Source organism: Melozone crissalis, unplaced genomic scaffold (genome assembly GCF_028551555.1).
Source record: "Melozone crissalis strain CALT ecotype California unplaced genomic scaffold, PUWL_Pcris_2 ptg000017l_1, whole genome shotgun sequence".
Lineage (NCBI taxonomy): Eukaryota > Metazoa > Chordata > Aves > Passeriformes > Passerellidae > Melozone > Melozone crissalis.
Genome location: NW_026535795.1, coordinates 201,822 through 221,174, shown reverse-complemented (window position 1 = coordinate 221,174; position 19,353 = coordinate 201,822). Strand labels below are relative to the sequence as shown.

At 38.0% G+C, this 19,353-nt stretch overlaps 2 protein-coding genes across 6 annotated transcripts in view; one reads left to right on the top strand and one right to left on the bottom strand.

Annotated features, from left to right (window-relative positions):
• The window catches only part of LOC128936132 (skin secretory protein xP2-like), a 199,561-nt gene that overhangs the window by 152,899 nt on the left and 27,309 nt on the right, over positions 1–19,353 (bottom strand). Inside the window, exon 2 of the mRNA XM_054274875.1 lies at positions 14,042–14,720. Within this exon, the coding sequence (XP_054130850.1) occupies positions 14,042–14,720 (679 nt within the window). The remainder of the gene's footprint in view (positions 1–14,041; positions 14,721–19,353) is intronic.
• Positions 14,433–19,353, top strand: part of SULF2 (sulfatase 2) — an 86,521-nt gene continuing 81,600 nt past the window's right edge. For 3 of the 5 annotated variants that reach the window (XM_054274415.1, XM_054274414.1, XM_054274410.1), the window contains exon 1: positions 14,433–14,537. The gene's annotated coding sequence lies outside the window, so the exon portion shown is untranslated. Of the gene's footprint in view, positions 14,538–14,726; positions 14,792–19,353 lie in introns of those variants that run through there. The other 2 variants (XM_054274413.1, XM_054274416.1) reach the window with 2 other exon arrangements.

The following is a 19,353-nucleotide window of genomic DNA, read 5'->3' as shown; positions in this document are numbered from 1 at the left end:
TGGGTTTGGAGGCTATTTGCTGTATGGAGCAATAAGCGCCACCCAAGACGAAGTAATTACAAGAGATGGGACATGAGACAATGGTACAAGAAGCTTGTCATTAAAATGGAGTGTAAAGCAGGCGACAATGGGATAGCTGCAAAAAGAAATTAAATATTATAAATTCTTGGAGGCCATACTTTTATTTTATGAGATTCGTTTCTCCTACAGATGCTATCTCAGGATGTCCACCTGAATGCCATGGTAATATTCCATCAGCTGCTGGATTGTTCAGGAAACAGAAAGAGTTTGCCCCAATTGTCTTTTCACCAGAAGCTGGTCATAAAAAATGGTGGAGGCAGACTGAGATAACTATCACTATGCACATTTTTAACCTCCATCTTTTCTACAAGTTTAGATGCCTAAGCTGTTCACATTTTCCTAGTAAGTACTCCTCATAACCATGTCTGCCTGTAAAGTACATTTTCAACATGTATTACAGATTCTAGGATCAATCTCTTAGACAGGTTTTACAAGCTGTGAAATGAAAACTAACATCACCCCTACCCACCCCCCTCGACTTTCATTTTGAAAAGGAGTAGCTCCTCTTTAGTCCATCTTTAACAACATATTGCTCAGTTTTTCAAGGGAAAACAGTGTAATCCTGTATTTCTTGACATGAAAGTTTGGACCAAAACAAATTCCCTCAGTAAGCATTTTCATTGCTATACTCATACTGAAACATGATGATACAAAGATATCTACATTCGTCAAATCAGACTTTGCCATAATCCACTGCCCAAACCCCATTTTAGGCATATAGATCTATGTGACATTGTTTCACAAGATCTACTACTTTACCTAAACCAAAGCCATCAGGAGTCACAGATGCATCTTCTTCAAAGGTTCCTACTCCAAATGTTTACAGTAATTTTGTAAATTACATCAATATTAAAGGAGTGATTTTAAACACACACACACATACATACAAATATTGCATATATTCACACATTCTGAACTAACACTTTCCAATTAAAGTGTAGCTGTTTTATCTGAAAACTGTAAATCCAAGTCAGTTTACAGTAAATCTGAAATAATTAAATATTCTGCCTTAATTTTGCAGCTGATATGCTAAAAAAGGAGTCAAAGTAACTAGTGATCTACTCTGAAAAAACCCCATGAAATCTGATCTAAAGTTATTGTCATGAACCATCGCCAAACAGTGTACAATCTTGGCGATGTCAAGAAACATCGCCAAACAGTGTACAATCCTTCTGTGCAAAAACCCCCAACTTTTTGCATAATTGGAATGATAGTTGCAGATCAAAGTAAGAATTAACCTAAATTTCCAGTCTGAAATATCTAATGGTATCCATTAGTGTCCCTCATCATCTTCCCCATCTCACTCTGTGAGTATTGTTGCCTTTGGACAAATCACTTTTCATTGACTAGCAACAGAAGACCCCTAAGAAACTAGAGTTAACTAGGACTAAGTATGCATGAACCCTCAATACCATTTAAAAATGACCCCAGAACAATAATAACAGCAACAAAACCAAAAATTTGCAGCATTGAATACTAACATTATTTTAAAATCATATCCCCATCTTTCAAACTTATTCACTTGATTACTCATAACTAACCAGTCCACATCTCTGGAGGTAATTCTAAATATCTGTGACAATCACCTCTCAAAGTAAATTTGGACTTATGAAGACTCATGTCTGAGACCAGACACATTGTGTGACTATGAAGAACTGGATAATTTACTTTTAATGTCCCTGGCCATAGTAATTTCATTATGTGCTCCATTTATACTGAAACAAATTAAAAAATCTCCATAAGATGTGATCTTTGCTTTTCCTGTCAATATGTCGTATGTTGAATCTTTAGAAAAGCAAAATACAATGAATAAAGGCAATGTTCACTTCCCATCTCTGATAGACAGAGATTTTATCTTCTCCTGGTAAACTTGCTTGGATAACATAATGTTATTCTAAATTATAATTTCATATACCTTAATATTTTTGGGCCTCACCCTAACATATTCATTTGGGTAGGATCTTTCCGAATCAGCTGTTCACATTGAGTCTAGTGCAACAGCACCATAGCATTCTGCAGTACCACATACTATTACTCTACTCTGCGTTAAAAGTTATAATTAGCAATAATCAATTAGGAATAATTGAGGGAATGTCAGGAAATTATATAAGGTAGGTTTAGGTTGAATATTAGAAAAAGGTTCTTCCCCTAGAGGGTACTGGGTCACTGCCCAGGCTCCCCAGGGAATGAGCCCAGCCCTGAGGCTGCCAGAGCTCCAGGAGTGTTTGGACACCACTCTCAGGCACAGGGTGGGACTGTTGCGGTGTCTGTGCAGGGCCAGGGGTTGGACTTTGATGATCCTTTTGTGCCTCTTGCAAGTCAGAATAATCTGTGATTCTGTGTTTTTATGCACTGTGACTACTGTATCCTCCAGTCACTTTGATGCCCTGAATGTACCCTTTTAATTTCCTTTCAATTTTCAGAACCATACGTATTGCAAGATAACAAACAATTACATTCTTTATGTCAAAACAGGAAGCAATTGTGAGGGATAAATTACATAGTATTATGTAACTAGTTGCAATCCCGTATGCAGTATCTGTTGTAATGATGACTCCCTTTACATGTAGCATGGTAAACTAATGAACTCCAACATGCCTTCTCCTCCTTACATGAGACATTAATGATACAAATGAAAGCTTTGGTATATATATTTTTCAAGTAAAGTTTGCTGCCTTTTGTTTGGTCAGTTTTATGTGCTTCTGGATCCAATACCTAAACTAAAGATGTTAATATTATTATTTTCTCTTTGTGGGCTTAGACGTCATGTTTTGAATTCAAAATAATGGGTTTTGAATTTGCTATGAAATCCCTATTTTAATAAAAAACCTCAAACTAGACCTACTTACTCTTCATTGTGTCTTAATCAAGATTTCGTAACAGGCTACAGATGTTATGCATTAAATATTAAGATGGATAGGTCTTGGAACTGGAATCAGCCAAAGTTTCCCAAAGAAAGCGTACCCAGTTTCTTCATAGTAATAGTCAAATATTCACATAAAGGGAGAAGCAACTGTTTACAAAAATGAAATGACAGAAAGATACATACTTGAAAGAAATTTCACCTATCAAATGGTGCAAAATCACAAATTTTCTGCTGAAAGAATCCTTTTATATACACAGGATATAAATACCTGCTTAGGACTTGCACATAGGAAGATGATAAGCCATGAATATACATACACAATTGAAAAAACACATAGTTCAAGTCTCTCTGCTTCTAACGGAAGTTCAATTATGAAGGACAATATTCCAAACCTCTTATAACCATTTGGAACAGATAGACCCCAAGGTAGCTGTAAGCCAGCTCTACCTCAGCCAGGGATTCCCACTTGCAGAAGGAATCTCAGCTGCCAGCTGTGGAAAACTTTATAGATCCTTTTAGTAGAAAGGAGCCAGCACACAGTCCAGGACATGGACTAATATTTTTTTTCCCCACTAAAACAAATTTTTTGGCAGTAAGGCACTTACTGAAAAAAACTCCAAAAGCCCAAAAACCAAAAAACAAACAAAAAAAAAAACAACCCTCAAAACAGAACTAAAACAAAAAACCAGAAAAACCCAAAACCAAAACAAACAAAGAAAAACCCCAAACCAAAACCAACCAAACAACCAAACAAAAAACCCACAAAAAACCAAACTGGTAAAAGACTGAGTCTTATATTAAGCAATTTACATGGAGCTTAATTTTCCACCTCAAATACAATGTCAGCAGAAATGTTATCATTTAGCTCTCCATTCAAAGTTTGCAGTGACCTTGCATAAATCTAGTTAATAGCAGGAAAAGAATAAGCAAATTAAAGATTCTATTTCTTTTAGCAAACTTTCTTTTTTTTTGTCCCCTTATTCATATTTTTCCTTTCTTTTGTCCTCCCATGCCATTCTTTTCATACAGGTTTTTGAATTCTATGCTTTTCACTGTCTCTCAAATTATTAGGTGCATATTAACATTAGAACGAATGAATGAATGAAATGGAAGATGCAACTTCTAGATAAATCCATTGCAAATCACGTCACCCATATTTCAGAAGAAAATGTGCCTGAACTCTTTTAAAGTGCCTAAAGTATTGCCTCCAGCGAACACCTAAAGGAGTCTGATGATTTTCATAGGTAACAAATAAAACACACGTGCATTTCTCTGATTATGAGGCTAGTTTATGTGCTTATTTTTTATACAGCAGCACAAATTTCTAAGCAATAAAAGGATCCTGCTGTATATGGGGGAAAAACAAAAACTTGAGGAGATGGGAGAAAGAAATGAAAATTCTACACAAAATGTTATTCTTTTAACATAGAAGAACATGCACAAGTTCTCCAACAGAAGTTCCCAGCTGTATTTAATACAACTGAGGTAGTTTTTAAAATTATATCTCAGAATTAAAGTAAATAATACATTCTTTATAAGGAATAAACATGTAGTATGTACATTAAACAAATAGAGATTGTCTGGGATTGAGCAAGTTTTACATGTCATGACAACATTGAGGAAAAGCCCCTAGGAGATTTCTGGCACTTAGTTATACTGAGCCTTTGGTCATTCTCAAAACACTGTATGCAGATATATACATAACTCATACAGTTGCAAATAACAGAGTAACTGAAATACCAGACATAGGAACTCTAGAGTGAAGTGGGCTTAAAACCAACAGTCAGTACAGCTATCTGTGCTGCTCTTTCCCAGAAAGCAGGAAACGGCATCTGACAAAGCTTTAAATTATGCTTCACATGCACTACTCTGTATTACCCAACATTAAAAAGGCATACCGTGTGCTACACAAAAAGAAAGGTCGGATTTTAGATTAATTCTTCAAATAATAAAAGAAGGTAAAATAAAAATGCATATGCAACCAGTCATAATCTATATTTTCCAGGTTTAGTATTAAGTTATATGACTACACTTGGAAATTTCTTTATTTTAACAGCTGCTGATAAAAACTGAGAGCTGAGTTTTGAGTTTTACAGTCAAACAGAACAAAACATAGAATCTACTCATTTTTGTCCACACTAATATTCGTGCATCATAATCACAAAGCAAGAAACACAACAAATAAAAAGAATGTAATACAACTTATAAGAAATACTCCTTCATATTCAGTTCTCTCATGCATTGTGCTAAGATATTAACCTATTTGTTAAATAAACATAAAACCAGTGTGGTCAAGCAATGGGATGAAATTTCAAATGACAACTACCTCTCAAAAGAAAGAAAATGAATTTAGGAAACATAATGATTTTCATTGATGATAAAAAAAAAAAAGGATAAAGCCCCACAAACAAGTAACAGCCCAGAAAAATCAAACCCAGAAAATAATTCACCCACCACATGGCAGGAAATAATTTGAACTTTTTTTTCTAAATCATTTCTGCTTTAGGTAATGTTACTCTGCAATCCCTTTGCACTGCCTTTGCTTGTTATTTTGTACAGTTCAGTAGCCAAAACAGCATGATTCATATATTTTAGGGTCCAACCTGAATGTGTGGGTGTCAAAGCTATTGGGAGTTCTCTATTCTGAAACATTTTCAGGTTGCAAATAACACATGACAATTTTATATATTCAGCAGTTTTTCTTTGTTATATCATCACAGTATAGAAATAAACATTATTGCAAATACTTATAAATATTTAAGTTTACATTTTGCCTGTAAAGATCATGATTCTTATGGCTGCTGTTCCAAGCGTATTAAACTAACTTTTCCTATATAACTTTTGGGGGATAATATGTTTGACACCATATACTGGAAAAGGACACTATCTGGTAAAATCTGCTTAATAAAAAAAGACTCCTGCTTCAATGGATTTTTCCAGACAAAATTTCAATCCTTTTGCAAAAAATAGAACCCATTTTTTCATTCTGGGAAATGTCAACCTACTTTGGCAGGATTTCATCTTAGTGATGAATGGGTTAAAAATCAAACAATGGTCTGGGTATTTACTCCACAATGTAGTTTCTCTCATAAGAACCATACAATGAAAACCTCTGTGTGAGATCCTCATTAGTTGCTCCTGCTTCCTAGAAGCTGCACCCCTCAGTCCCTTCCCCCGTTCTGTGCACATTCACATTTCTCTACTCTGTCAACACAAAACTCAAAGGCCAACCCCAAAGATTCATGCAATTAGGAATTGCAGCATGTGATGTCACAGACAGCATATATTTCTTAAATCAGAATTTCTTTCTGTAACAAAGAAAACAGTTGAAATTGTTTATTATTTCTATGCTTTGTACCAACATGCCAAGCAGCAAGAAGAGCACAGCATGGGACTGTACACTTGCTTTCTACATAAAGAAAGGTTTTGCGCAAAGAAGGATGTCTTACTGTGATGTCTCATTTGTGACTAATACCTGCTGTATGCTTCACAATCTAATTTTTATCTAAAGCTCTTTGACTTCAAGCCTACCACTTGTCCATCCTTCAATAAAATACATGTTTATACACATCTATATTGCTCAGGAAAAGTCTTTACAACATAAAGAAAGTACATATAAGAATATATGCAGTGCCTATATTTGAGAAGAATAAAACTCAAAAGAAATTTTGCTTTTGCATATATATTCTCTGTTGTCTAGCATAAGCAAGTACTTTCAATTCAACTGTCTTTGAGACCCTGGAGATTCCAAATCTGTCTTCATATCTACTGACATGTATCTCACTGGTGCAGGTCTGATTTGAGTCCAGATACTAAGTTAATAAAGAAAAAGGCAATTCTGTTAGAAGCTGGAAAGATTTGCCACATAACCAGAGAAACAAGATGCCAGATCATCTAGTTAATCTGTCACAATGGTTCCTGCTTCTCTTAATATCTACCAATGTATATTTGTGTAGCCTAGCCTATAGTTGTACTTTTTACTTCATTATATTTTTGATGTAGAACAAGAAGTATGAAAAAATGTTTAAATACAGCACAAATTAACATGTGTGACTGAAAACAGCAGTAATCCAATGAGTGTTTGTTGTTGGTGAAGAGTGAAACTTGGAGCTGACTTAAAGCCTTAAGGAGCACAGGAGTACTGTTCTTCATCTGCAAATTACTGATTAATATACTAGTGTACCTGTAGTACCACTGTATAAGTGAAATACATCCTCCAAATACCAACAGAAACATTTCCCACAGATAACTGTGTTAAATTCCTCAGGCATTTAAGAATGAAGAAATTGCACTTTTGTCAATTGACATTGCTTAGAAATACAGAAATAATGGGAAACATGCATGGACTTGTAATCAGAAATATGCCTTATGCACATTCAACAAATATGAACTGTGTCAGATTTGTGCACAATCTGTATTTGCAAGAGTGAGTAACTTCAGAGATCCCTCTTCTCTTAGTCTCATTTTTAACTTCCCTTGTTGAAAATTAAATAATCAATCATGAGATCTGTACCATGTTTTATGGGATTATCTGATCTTTCCCTTTAGAAATACAATTAAAGCATGTCACTCACCCATACACATCACACGTGTATGTACAGGTGTGGTATACCGGTACAATCACAACTTTGTGACTTTGTTGAAATTGCAAAGCTTCATCAGAAATGAGGAGACAGACAGCCCTGGCAGTTTTCAGATCTTGAGGGGGTCATTTATTAATGTAATATTTTTTTTTGTTTTTCTGTCTGAAGGGTGGAGTCTAAAAACTGCAATAAAGCAATATTGAAGTACTTATTTTATCTTTTTTTTTCTTCAGCTAAAATGCTAGCAAGGCAGTGTTTTTTCAGTTTAGCAGGCAGGCAGCCATTTCACAGTAAATAAAGTGAACCTGGTCATGCAGTGTAAAGCTGTACATCTTTACAAAAATATTCAGTCTCCTACTAGAGTCCAAGGAATCTTTGCTTACAAAGTGTCCCTGCAGAAGCTTCTACAGCAAGTAACTTGGCAGAGAATTCTAAACTATATGAAGTACTTTCTCCCTCTGTCTCTTTCTCCCCACTGAAAAGACTTCATGTATTCTTTCTCAAGATGCTTTTCCTCAACATACTGGAGTATTGGAATAGGATCCCAATATTACCAGGTAGAACGTGTCTGGGCTTGTCTGACCCTTGCTGCTGGGCCAAAGGCGGCAGCTGTGGTGTTTCACCTCAGAGACACCTTAGGCTGGCAGGGTGTTGCAGCTAGGCACTGGAAAGAGGCCAGGCTTGTAGAAACTCAGTTTACCTCTGGTGGAAAGGCTTCAGGCGAAGGTGAAGACAAAAAAGGAGCAGATTCCGTCAGAGGGTTACATCCAGAGTTTTATTCCATGGTCACAGACACCTGAATCTTGGTTACAGCTCCAACAGAATACTGACCGCATGGTCCTGGCTCAGTTTAAGCCCCAGGGACAGGGGGAGGGGAAGGGACAAGTGAACACCAACCAGGTGGGAGGAGGAGGGTCTCAGGGAACACATAGACAGCCAATGAGCCCAGAGCTGAAGGGCATCTTTTGAACTTCATCAACCACACCACGGCCTTGCTGGAATGTTAAGCCTGACTGATAGAACTCAGCAAGAGGGCGAGGGGGAGTGGGAAGGGAGAGGAATTGCTACAGCTGGGAAGGGACTGGGAAGTCTAAAACAGGAAATGGGCTCACACTGCAACACTGGAGATAGGAAAAAAAAGTTCTGCTAGTCTTACCAAAATGTCTCAGGTGCTGTCTTCTACCCAAATCCTGAAAAAATACATTCTATAACAATCTGCCAGATGCAGTACTGTGTCAAAACCGATGTGTGATACATGCAATTGTTCATACAGCCTCACTGGCAGCACTCCATTTTAACGATGTACACTTGAAGTACATGACTGTACTATGCACTTCAAATTAAGAAATTTTGTTTAGTCACCAACAACTGGTGTTGTAAATGGGCTGTGAAAAGGGTAACTTTTGGATACATATCATTCAGATCACTTAGATTACCTGCTGAAAAAGGCAGGATCAGTATTCTAAGACAGAAGCTGTAGAAGGTACAAAGCCAAGGAGTCCCATTCTTAGCTAAAGCGAAGGCACTTTGTGTAAGTGAATGCATCCAGACAAGTGGATTCATCTTGATGAACTGGACTGAAAAGGCAGATTCCATGCTATAGAGGGATTGTGTCTAAAATTAAATCTGTTTAAGGTTAAATGTAGAAAAGAATACAGCAAGTGATGCTTATAAAGACACAGAAAGTCAGAAAAGCAAAGTAATTTGTGAGCATGAGTGGGTAGCAGAAGGAACTTGACTGATCCTTCTGTCAGCACAGCAACTGCCTTTATATGTAACACATCAAAGGAGAAATCTAACTTGTGGAAGGTGATAATGAGGCTTATTTTTACTCTGTACCATCTCACACCTCAAGAAAGGCAAAGATTTACAGCTACTGTTAAGCATGTTCTTTGTAGCTATCCAAAGAGCATGCTTTCAGCAGCTATCATGCCAGTACTGTCTCCCTGCACCTGCTCACTCACCCAACTCACAGCAAAGTTCCATCTTTAGGACCCATGACAAAGCCCAACTGTTTAGAGGACAGATTGTGTGCTTCCCCACAACTGAACACAGAACTGATTAACTAATCAGTGGTTGCAAAGTCCTTTGAAACAAAAAAGTGCTCTAAAAGCTACAGATAGTTATTGCTGAACACTTCCCAGTTAGCACTGGAGTTATGATCCATTTCCCTTAATGTGTTCTGAGGAAGGGGATAGGAAACATGAGATTGCAGTTACCAGTTACCACAGTCATCAAAGAACAGGCAAAAACTCACAGTTTTGGTAGCTGGGTTTACACAGACTTATCTTGGAATCTAATGGACAACTATCTTACCGGCTGAAATTGAGACGCCTGTTTCCTTAAGTACTTCTTGTTATTGTTACTTTTCTGTTTTTCCCCTTCCTCTTACAGATACAGTTTGACATGGCCCTGTGGGGTAGGAGCTTAACATTCCACTTACCATCTGCTGGCATCAGCAGTTAGCACTGTCCCTCCATGGTTTTGCTTGCTCACTAGTGTCAGCAGCTAAATGACATTTCAACTGGTTTCAGTTCTGCAGCTTCCGAGATAAATTTGTTTGTTTAGGTACACTATCTAATTCTAGGCTAGGTCTTGCCACATTTGAAATAGCACATTCATTTTCATAACAGCTCCTGAGTCATCATTGGCACATAACCAAAAAAAAAAAAAAATCCTAGCTTTTGACACTTTATAAAAAGTGGCAACGTTAACACAGATCTGTTTTGCTGTCTTGCCTTTATAACAAAGCAACTTCTTTATGACTGAGGCTCCAAGGTATGTTTCTGAGTAGTTTCTTCAGTCCCGGGTTGGTTTTTTTTCCCACTGGGAACTTAACATACAGAAAAAAGGAAAAGCAGTAGGTGGGTTAAAATCCAAACTTTGTTTTTGCACTCACATAGTGAGTTCCCCCTTGTATGGTTTTAGCTGGTTCCCTTCAGAGAACAGCCTGCTTCAAGACCTGGAACTAAATCCATGGTTCAAGTTTGCACTATTTGCATCTTAGGGTTTGCTTTTATCTTCACACAAGTATTTAATTACTGATGCTATTAATGTAAATTGATATATCTTTATTTGGAAAAGGAAAGTTGGCAACAACAATCAGATTTGTTGGATTGATTTAAGGTTAATGGATCTTCCAAGACATTAGGGATTAAAAAAAAAAGACTGCAACAGCTAGTGTATCTCAATATTTTTAACTCTGCTGAAAGCATCACCCTAATAGATTACATTTCACTCAGCTTTGCATAAAGAAAAGGTGGGGAAAGCAAATTACAGTGTAACTATATGCAACATGGACACAACCATAAAAACAAAATTCTTAGGGGAAAACTGTAACATGGGAATGGCAAGAGATGGTGTTTCCTAGGCTTATTGCATTAATGAACACCTACTGAAATGGAAAACACATCAAAATAGTTTTTGAATAGTTTCCTTGGCAGTACGAGAACCTCATGTCCTTGAACTCCCATAATTAGGCACCACAATAATGTTTCATGAAGAAAACCATGTTTTTCAGGGATACAGTGTTTTTCATCATGAATTCTGCGGAAACCTGTTCATTCTCCATCTTTGGTCTCCTGAACTATAATTGCTTGCAGCTTTACCTTTGCATGTAATATTAATGCACTGCTTAACCAATGAAAGAAAGGCTTATGCTCTAAATAACTTTCAGAAAGGATCTTTGAGGATTTTAAGATGTTTACTATATTTGACAAAAACACTGCCTAGGTTCTAAACCTTATTTTACACTCTATAGACTGCCAAATATCTGCTGCTTAGAATGAAACAGGAGAAAATGCTGTTATCCTAGAATGATAGAATGGTTTGTGTTGTAAGGGACTTTATAGATCATTTAGTTCCTTGCATGGGCAAGGACATCTTCCAGGTTGCCCTTAAAATCCTCATCCAGCCAGGCCTTGAACACTTCCAGGGATAGGATATTCACGGCTTCTCTGGGTAACCTGCCCCAGTGCCTCACCTCCCGCAGAGGGAAGAATTTCTTCCTAATATGGATCTAACCCTACCCTCTGTCAGTGGAAAGCCATGACTCCTTGTCCTGTTACTCCAGCCTGCTGTCCAAGGTCACTCTCCAGCTCTCTTGGAGTCCTTTAAGCAGTGGAAGGGTCACTAAAATCTCCCAGGAGCCTTCCCTTCTCCAGGCTGAACACCCCCAGGTCTCCCAGTCTGTCCCCAGAGGGGCTTCAGCAGGTCCTCCCTCTCCTTGCATTGGGAATCTCAGAGCTGGATGCAGTACTCCAGGTGGAATCCCATAGGAGCAGTGGAGGAGGAGAATCACATCCCTTGACCTGCTGGTCACCCAGCTTTTGGTGCAGCCCGGGATTCAGCTGGCTTTCTGGGCCGCAGCACATATTGCCACACGTTATGATGCACAATGACTGGATGCCTATATTCAAAGATCTTAATTACTAGTTATTTTTTTATAGATAGATAAATTCACAAAATACTGTTACTTATAAAGTGCCCTTCTTCAAGTATGACTATCCCAGATCTCACAGATGAAAGAACGATACACGGGCAAGTTCAGCAAACTACCCAAGGTCACATTCCAAGATAGAGGGAAGTAAAAATACAGAAGAAAACCCCTAAATTGATCTTGCCCTATTAACATCCATAACACATATGCGCGGTATACGCATGCAGAACTCGTCATATTGTTAATCCATACCAAAGGTAATAAAAGGCTAATTAGCAAGCAGAAAGAACACATATTTTTAAAAAGTAAGCAACTGCCTTTGCTCTAGTCATTTTGTAAATTAAACCACTTAAAATAGAAATATTACTTTGAGACTTAAGACATAAGGTTTTATGTTTACCAGCATTGTTTATTGTAGCAATGGACTGAGACAGACTTACCTGCCTAGGCTTATAGATTTTGCCAAGATTTTTTGTACACTTGAACAAGTTATTTGTATTTTCACTGTTTCAGAGGTCAGATGTGTGCCTATGTGTAGTTTTATTTGCAACCATCCTTTGTCTTTCATATATGACAGCATGCTCTTCACTCAAGTGAAGAGCAATTTTTCATGCATGTATTTGATACCTAGGTCAATTTGTTTAAGCTGTTAGAAGGAATTTCTATATATTAATAAAATCAATAATAACGTTCTTGAAGTAGTAAGACTAAACCTCGCATTAATGTTAAATACAATATCTCACAAAATTATTATGCTCAGTCTTGATTAGAATATATATGGGAATAACTTAAGCTTGAGAACAGCTTTGTAAGATTAATGGACGATTCACTAGTCAATCTATCATTCTGTTAATTATAACTATATAGAAATTGTTCCTTAAAAATATCTTATAAGGACAAATCATCCCTTCAGATTTAGAGGCATTACACATGCATATTGAGGACAAAATTTCATCCATTTGGAGTCTCACAAGAAAGATTGCAATCACTTAATTTTGTGTACTTGTTAGAGTTTTTTTGTAATAATAAGATAAAGATCAGCTATGTTGAGCCCCTTTAATGCAAAGATATGACTTAGTGGGCAAGAAATAGATCCCATATTTGAAAGTGTCTATTTGGAGTAACATATTGAACCACTTACAAGCCATGTCACAACAGCATTAGGATAAAATACAACTGGTTGGCTTCCAGAAATATTTTTTTTTAATAAGCAAAGGGCCCATGATTAATTTAATTGCAAGATTAGCCATCTTATTTTGACCCTTTGACATTCAGCCCATCATAAAATTGACTATATGTCAAATCCTCAAGTCCTGCAAATTGTGTCTGGTCCATATTTCGGTTTTAAATCCATAATTTGACACTGTTCTGGTGAGATATAAGAATCTGACAGTTTCAAAAAATGAAAAAAAAAAAATTAGAACTTGTGTTCACCCATTAAAGAAATGCACTTTTTTTCCTTTACACAGCATGAATCTCAAGAATATTTTCTTAAGTTATTGAAAGTTGAGAGAAATTTGCATCTTTTTCTTGACATGACTTCCTAAAAATATTACTCTAGAACCTGTTCGAATAAAGCTAGTGTCTTAGTCCCTGGATTTTCTCTGCAGAATCGACAGGAAACATAGGCACTTGGTTAAAAATCATAATCAGAGAGGTCTGCAACAAGGAAACTATTAATACAAAAAGAGAAGTAAAACAAGAACTATTGCTCTGCTTTGGTGAAATTTTACACCTGTGCTGTAAGTATCTCAACTACTGTTGCCTGGGGTGAAGACCTAAAATAAAGGACTGTGCAGATAGACTGTTATCATGTTTGTGGGAAAACTCTCCGACTGGGAACATGAAAGGCTAAAACTCAAACCCGTTAAATAGTGAAAGAGACTTGAGTCTTTTGGGAGAGCTTGATCACAAGAAACGTCTAAGTCTAAAAACAGACAGATTTTAGCCCTGTTTCTCACAACGAAGCAGGATGAGACACCTTTCTCCGTGCAACATTCCATGTGGAGAATTCCTGTTATTAGGTGGGAAGTGCAAAAATTTTATGAGGTCGGGATTTTATCGCCTACACACCTGAGGAGGATCAGTCTCACATGAAGCTTTTGCTCCCTGGCATCCCGGATCCTCTCGCTGCCCCACCTGGCACTCCTGAGGCGCCGAGCGCGTTGTGAGGGGAGCCGAACGCTGAGGGAGAAGCGGCAGCCGTGGGACGGGGCGATTCCTGGGGGGCGACAAAGAGGCAGGGCTCGGCCCCAGCCCCCGAGACGCACCGGGCGAAGAGCTCCTTGCAGGGGCCGCGGGCTCCCTGCAGGCTTGCCCCTCCTTGGCTGCGCTTGGGCGGGAGCCCCCGGCAAGGGGCTGGGGGAGGCGCCTCGCAACAGATGGTTCAAGCCGGCTCCTGGCGCGGCCCGCATTGGCCAGCGACGCGGGAAAGGGCGGGCGGGCGCGCCGCAGTGCCGGCTCCGCGGCGGGGGCGCAGCGCCCACAGCCCAGATCTCTCGCCTCCCGCCGGGCTGCCGAGATCACCTCCGCTGCGGAACGTTGGTCGCCCCTCACGGCTCCAGCACCTGTGAGTGTCCGCCCGGCGAGGCTGCGAGTGGCGCCGCATCCGCTGGCAGCCGGCCAGGGCCCCTGGGGCCGCTCCTGCGGCGGGGCGGGAGGCCCGGAGGGCGCGAGGCCCGGAGGGCGCGGCTGCCGCCCGCGCTTGGGGCCGGGAGCCGCAGCCGCCGCCTCCTCCAGTCTAACCGGTGCGCTGGGGAAACGGGGAAAGGCTTCCCGGGTGGGAGACGGAATCCGTGCCGGGGGAATTCTTATCACCGATAGGTGAGGGGAACCGCTGCTCCCTCTTCCCGCTCCCCCTTTCCCTGTATTCTAGCTTCACCCATGTAGAGCCGCTTGTAGTGAGTAATTACCGGGTTTCCGTCCTCGGCGCTCAGTGGAGAGTGGGGGCCGGACTGTCAGGTGGGGAGCTGAGATGCCGGGGAAGTGACTTGCCCAGGGTCAGTCTGTGAGACAGTGGCAAATAACGTCCTGTACTAAAAACTTCTGATTTCTAGCCTTGTGCCGGGGTGTTCAACAACCCTGCAAGGCACCAGGCATAAATCTGGCTGTAGGACTATTTTTTTCTCAGAGTTTTTTTGTTTGTTTGTGTTTGGGGTTTTTTGTTTTGGTTTTTTTTGGTTGATGTTGTTGGTTTGTTTTAAAATCATGTATGGCTGTTAAAGCATGCAGAGGTGCAGCATCTGTGTCATCTCCTTTGTTTTCTCCAACCTTCAGACATGTAAATGGATGCATAAGTGATTATGCTTTTCTGTGACTAATGTTAAACTTGGTAGGAAATTATTGGTAAAAATACCATGTTTTTTTCCAAAACTTTTACCATGGCAATAAATTGGTTTTTTGGTTTTTTTCCTATTAATAGTGAATGTCTTCTTATACCATTTTGTGAAAAGCCTTTAAATTGGTTAAGTGGCAGCTGCATTCCAAAATTAATCTGCAGTGCAATAGCGTTTATTCTCAGTGCATGTAAGATATAAGGCATGGCAGGCCGTGCTTTTAGAACTTATGCACTAGAGTATAAAGTGGTTGAGTTCTCTGAAGGATGCAACTGGAGTGTTTGTTTTTGTGCTAGCTATGTACATAGCAATTCTCTTTCCTTCTCTCTCTCCTCTCCAAGAATAATTTCAATGAGTTTGTATGAAAATATTCTGTAACTTATCCCCACTAATGTTTAGTGTTTCCTTTGAATTTCCCATTATGTAAAAGTAAGACTGACACCTATGAGCATATATTTTAGAGTTAAAGCATTATTAGAGTAGTCAGAGTCAATCCTTTTTATAGACTTTAACTAATCCTTGCATTTCATAAAATTTTCTAAAGCAGTGAAACGGAAAAGTTTAAATGTGCTGTTCAAAAGCTAAACTGTCCTTGCTACCATCTCAGTGTACCTTAGCTGCTCCTCTTGGTTTTTTTTGGAGGTGGGGTGGGAGGGTAGGGAAATGGAACATGAGAGAAGTTAAATGTGCAAAATGTTAGTGTAAGTAGGACAGCTTTATTTTTAATCTCTGTTAGGAGTTAGGTGAACTCTGTACACTCTTCAACACAAATCATGGAATTGAAGACCAGGTTTCCAGTATCACAGGGTTCCCCTAGTGTGGATATTTTGTCATTTGCATTTGGAGGGGTTTGTAGGTGTTTGTTTTAGTCTCATTCAGAAAATAGTGTTGGTCTCAAATCCTTTATTGGATTTTTTTTTTCCCTTGGACTTGGATATTTGAAAAAAAAAAAGACACTTTTAATTGTGCTTGTGTTTTGGCTATATATTATTTGATGGGCTTTTTTGTTTTCTCTCTTTTTTTTTTTTCTTCAATAGATTCCTTGCAAGAAGTCTTATTTTGGGTAATTTCTAGCTGAAAGCATTTGTCTGTACTGCATAAACTAATTTGATTTGTTTCCCCTTTCACTATCAGCTTCTCCATCATTTCTTCTAAATGGATAGGAAAATGTCTGTAGTTTTTTTTTTACCTAAGTAACTGATATTATTTCATAAACAAAATGTTAAGTTGTAACGGATGATGTTTTGCTCTGGCTATGTTTTGTTTTTAAGAAAGTCTATGTATTTCACTATTGTGACTTCCTCTTGAGCATTTCTGTTATAAGGATCTCAGGCTGGAAGAGTTATGGTTGCTTATCTACAAACGGTAATTCAAACAGACTTGGTGATATCACATTTGCAAATATAACATTTATAAATGAGTAAGCACCTTCTGTGTTGTGAGAGAGAAGGTGATAGAATAAAGCAAACACTTTTGCTGTGTAATAGAAATATGTATTTTTGTGATGCTAGATTTAATATCTAATGTCAAAAAAACTCTACAACTTGGTGCAAATTTATATTTTACCTTCCCTTCAAAATTGTTTTTAGAAGTAATTAATTTGAAAGTCAGATATCTCTAACTTACTTGTAGATACTTGCTACATCTTCTCTACGGACTACAGAGCATAAAGTGCTGTAAAATTATTAAAAGATTTTTAAAACAGTTGTAACTCCTCAGTGAAGCACAGTATTTTTTTCACTTTTTTCCTCTTAACATACTTCCTTCCGCCATCGGAAGATGTTGTCTTACTGTGAAATTTAGAATTGGGTGAAAGTATGATAAAGAACTTCTACAAGTGCATCAACGAATCTTGGTTAAAGATTTCAGTGAGATCATACTGCTGGGTAGAATACTCCATGCCTTTGCCAATTTTCATCAAGAGTGGATAAAACCTGCCTTTTTAGTTGTCTCTTGCAGTATTCTTGACAGAATATGTTCTCATTTTTTATCAGTATGCTGGGTTAGTTTTTCAGGCTGGAGTGGACATAATAGAGAATGACATATAGGCTTACATCTTTGAGAATATCTTGAGTTTAATCTAGTACAAACCATGATTTAATTTGAAACCTGACAAGCTTAATGAGTGAGATTTACTTTGTCTTTTTTTGTTTGTTTGGGTGTTTTTTGTGTGTGGTTTTTTGGCTTTTTTTTTTTTTGGTGTTGTTTGGGGTGTTTGTTCTTTTGCTTGTTTGTTCCTTTTCCTGTTGCCCCCCCCTTCCCATTTATATGAATTTCTTATACACTTGGATTTTTGTTTAACTTTTGGAAATTGTCTGAATTTCTCCATGTAGTTTGTTGCTGCTTAACTGCTTCTCCACTGCCTGTGTCCCCATGACCCTTCCTCACCCTTCACTTAAATGGTGTGTGGGAAGAAATTCTGAAATGATAGTACTAGTTCAATAAAGGAGGATTTCAGCTAATTAGTGGCTGACCTCTGTAGGAAGAAAAAGGATGTGTAATATTTCTGAATTCTATAAAAATGTTATTCTACTTTTTATTTGTTCTTTTGTATTTCTGTGTGTGTTTTCTAGCATTAGTTCATCTTTCACAGTAAAATCAGAATAGCAGCTCTAAGTTCAGTGAATTTAAGCAGTTTGTGGAACTGAAATAAAAGTTCTGATGAGTAATCACTAGTACTGATTAGCCATATTTAATGGATTGTTGCGAGAGAGTGTCAAAATAAAGTTAATCTATCAGGCTATTAGTTGTTGCTAACTTGTATATAGTATTCTGAAATGAAGGTTGCAACTTTGTGGTGATGGTAAGCAAGTGTAAATATCAATATGTAAGACATGAATGGTCTAATGTATCAAGAAATGACATACGTGTTACATGAAATTTCATTGCTTCTGAAAGACGTATTCCATTTAGAAATGTGCAGCACCTTATTTCAAATTTCTGAAAGGAAAAAATTTAACTGCCTGTCTTATTTGAAGATTTTAGGCAGCAGTCATTGTGAAACACTGAAATTACTGATCCCTGAGGTAGGAAGCTCTGTAAAGAGTGTAGTTCTACTGTGATCTGACAGTTCTGATAATCTCTGTAATTGAGTCATTGACTATGACTCTCCAACTTAATAGATTAAATTGCTGTATATAAGAACTTGTGATTTTGAGTAGTATTTGGGAAAGGAAGATTGTGCATCTAAAAGATGCTGAGTTGTGCCAGAAGCTGATGTTATTTTCAGTGTGGAACCTGAATAAGGAAAATACCTTATGGGTTTTTGGTATCTGAAAGTCCTGAACAATTGGCCTGTTATATAGATTTTCTTAGATCTGCTTACAGATTTATTATTTTTCTTTTGAATTGTGCCTTTGTGGTTGAAGTGTTAACAATATGAAGTTCTTTATGCATCTTTATTTGCAATTACCTGCATGTTACTCCAGAGTTTCTGCCTTTCAGTGGGCAGAAAGAACACAATCAAAAAGGACGGGAGTGTGTTTTAGGGTGGGTTTGCTCTCTTTTTATAATTTTAATGTAAGGATCCTAAACTTGTATATTTTACTACTGTGACTGAAATATGCAGTCTAGGAAATTGCAGCTTGCTTCTAAGAAAGTTAAGGTGCCAAAATACTAAGAACTAAAGTTTCAATACTTCTCCAACAACAAATACTTGGTAGATGCATGATAAGAAGACTAGTACCTAATTTTTTATTTTCCTATGTATTACAGTACAGCACCATTGAAGGACTTCTTAAATAACTGGACTCCTTTGTCATCCATTCTTTATTGGAGGAAGAAGTAGTCAATGTGGAAGACTTGAGTGGTTTAAAGAAAAATGATATCTTTCTGCTCTTAGAAAGCTTTTTTTCCATAGATAATATGTGCAGGGACAAATTACTTTAAAAATGTAACTTAGTTGTGCAGACAGAAGTGTGAGACAGTATGGTTGCCATCAAAGACAGCACTGCAATGTGTCTTCTACCTTCTAATTCACTGGGTCAATCCTCATCTTTTGTAGGATATCTAGCAGTATCATGATGCAATGGTGTCTGTGATCCAGTTGGG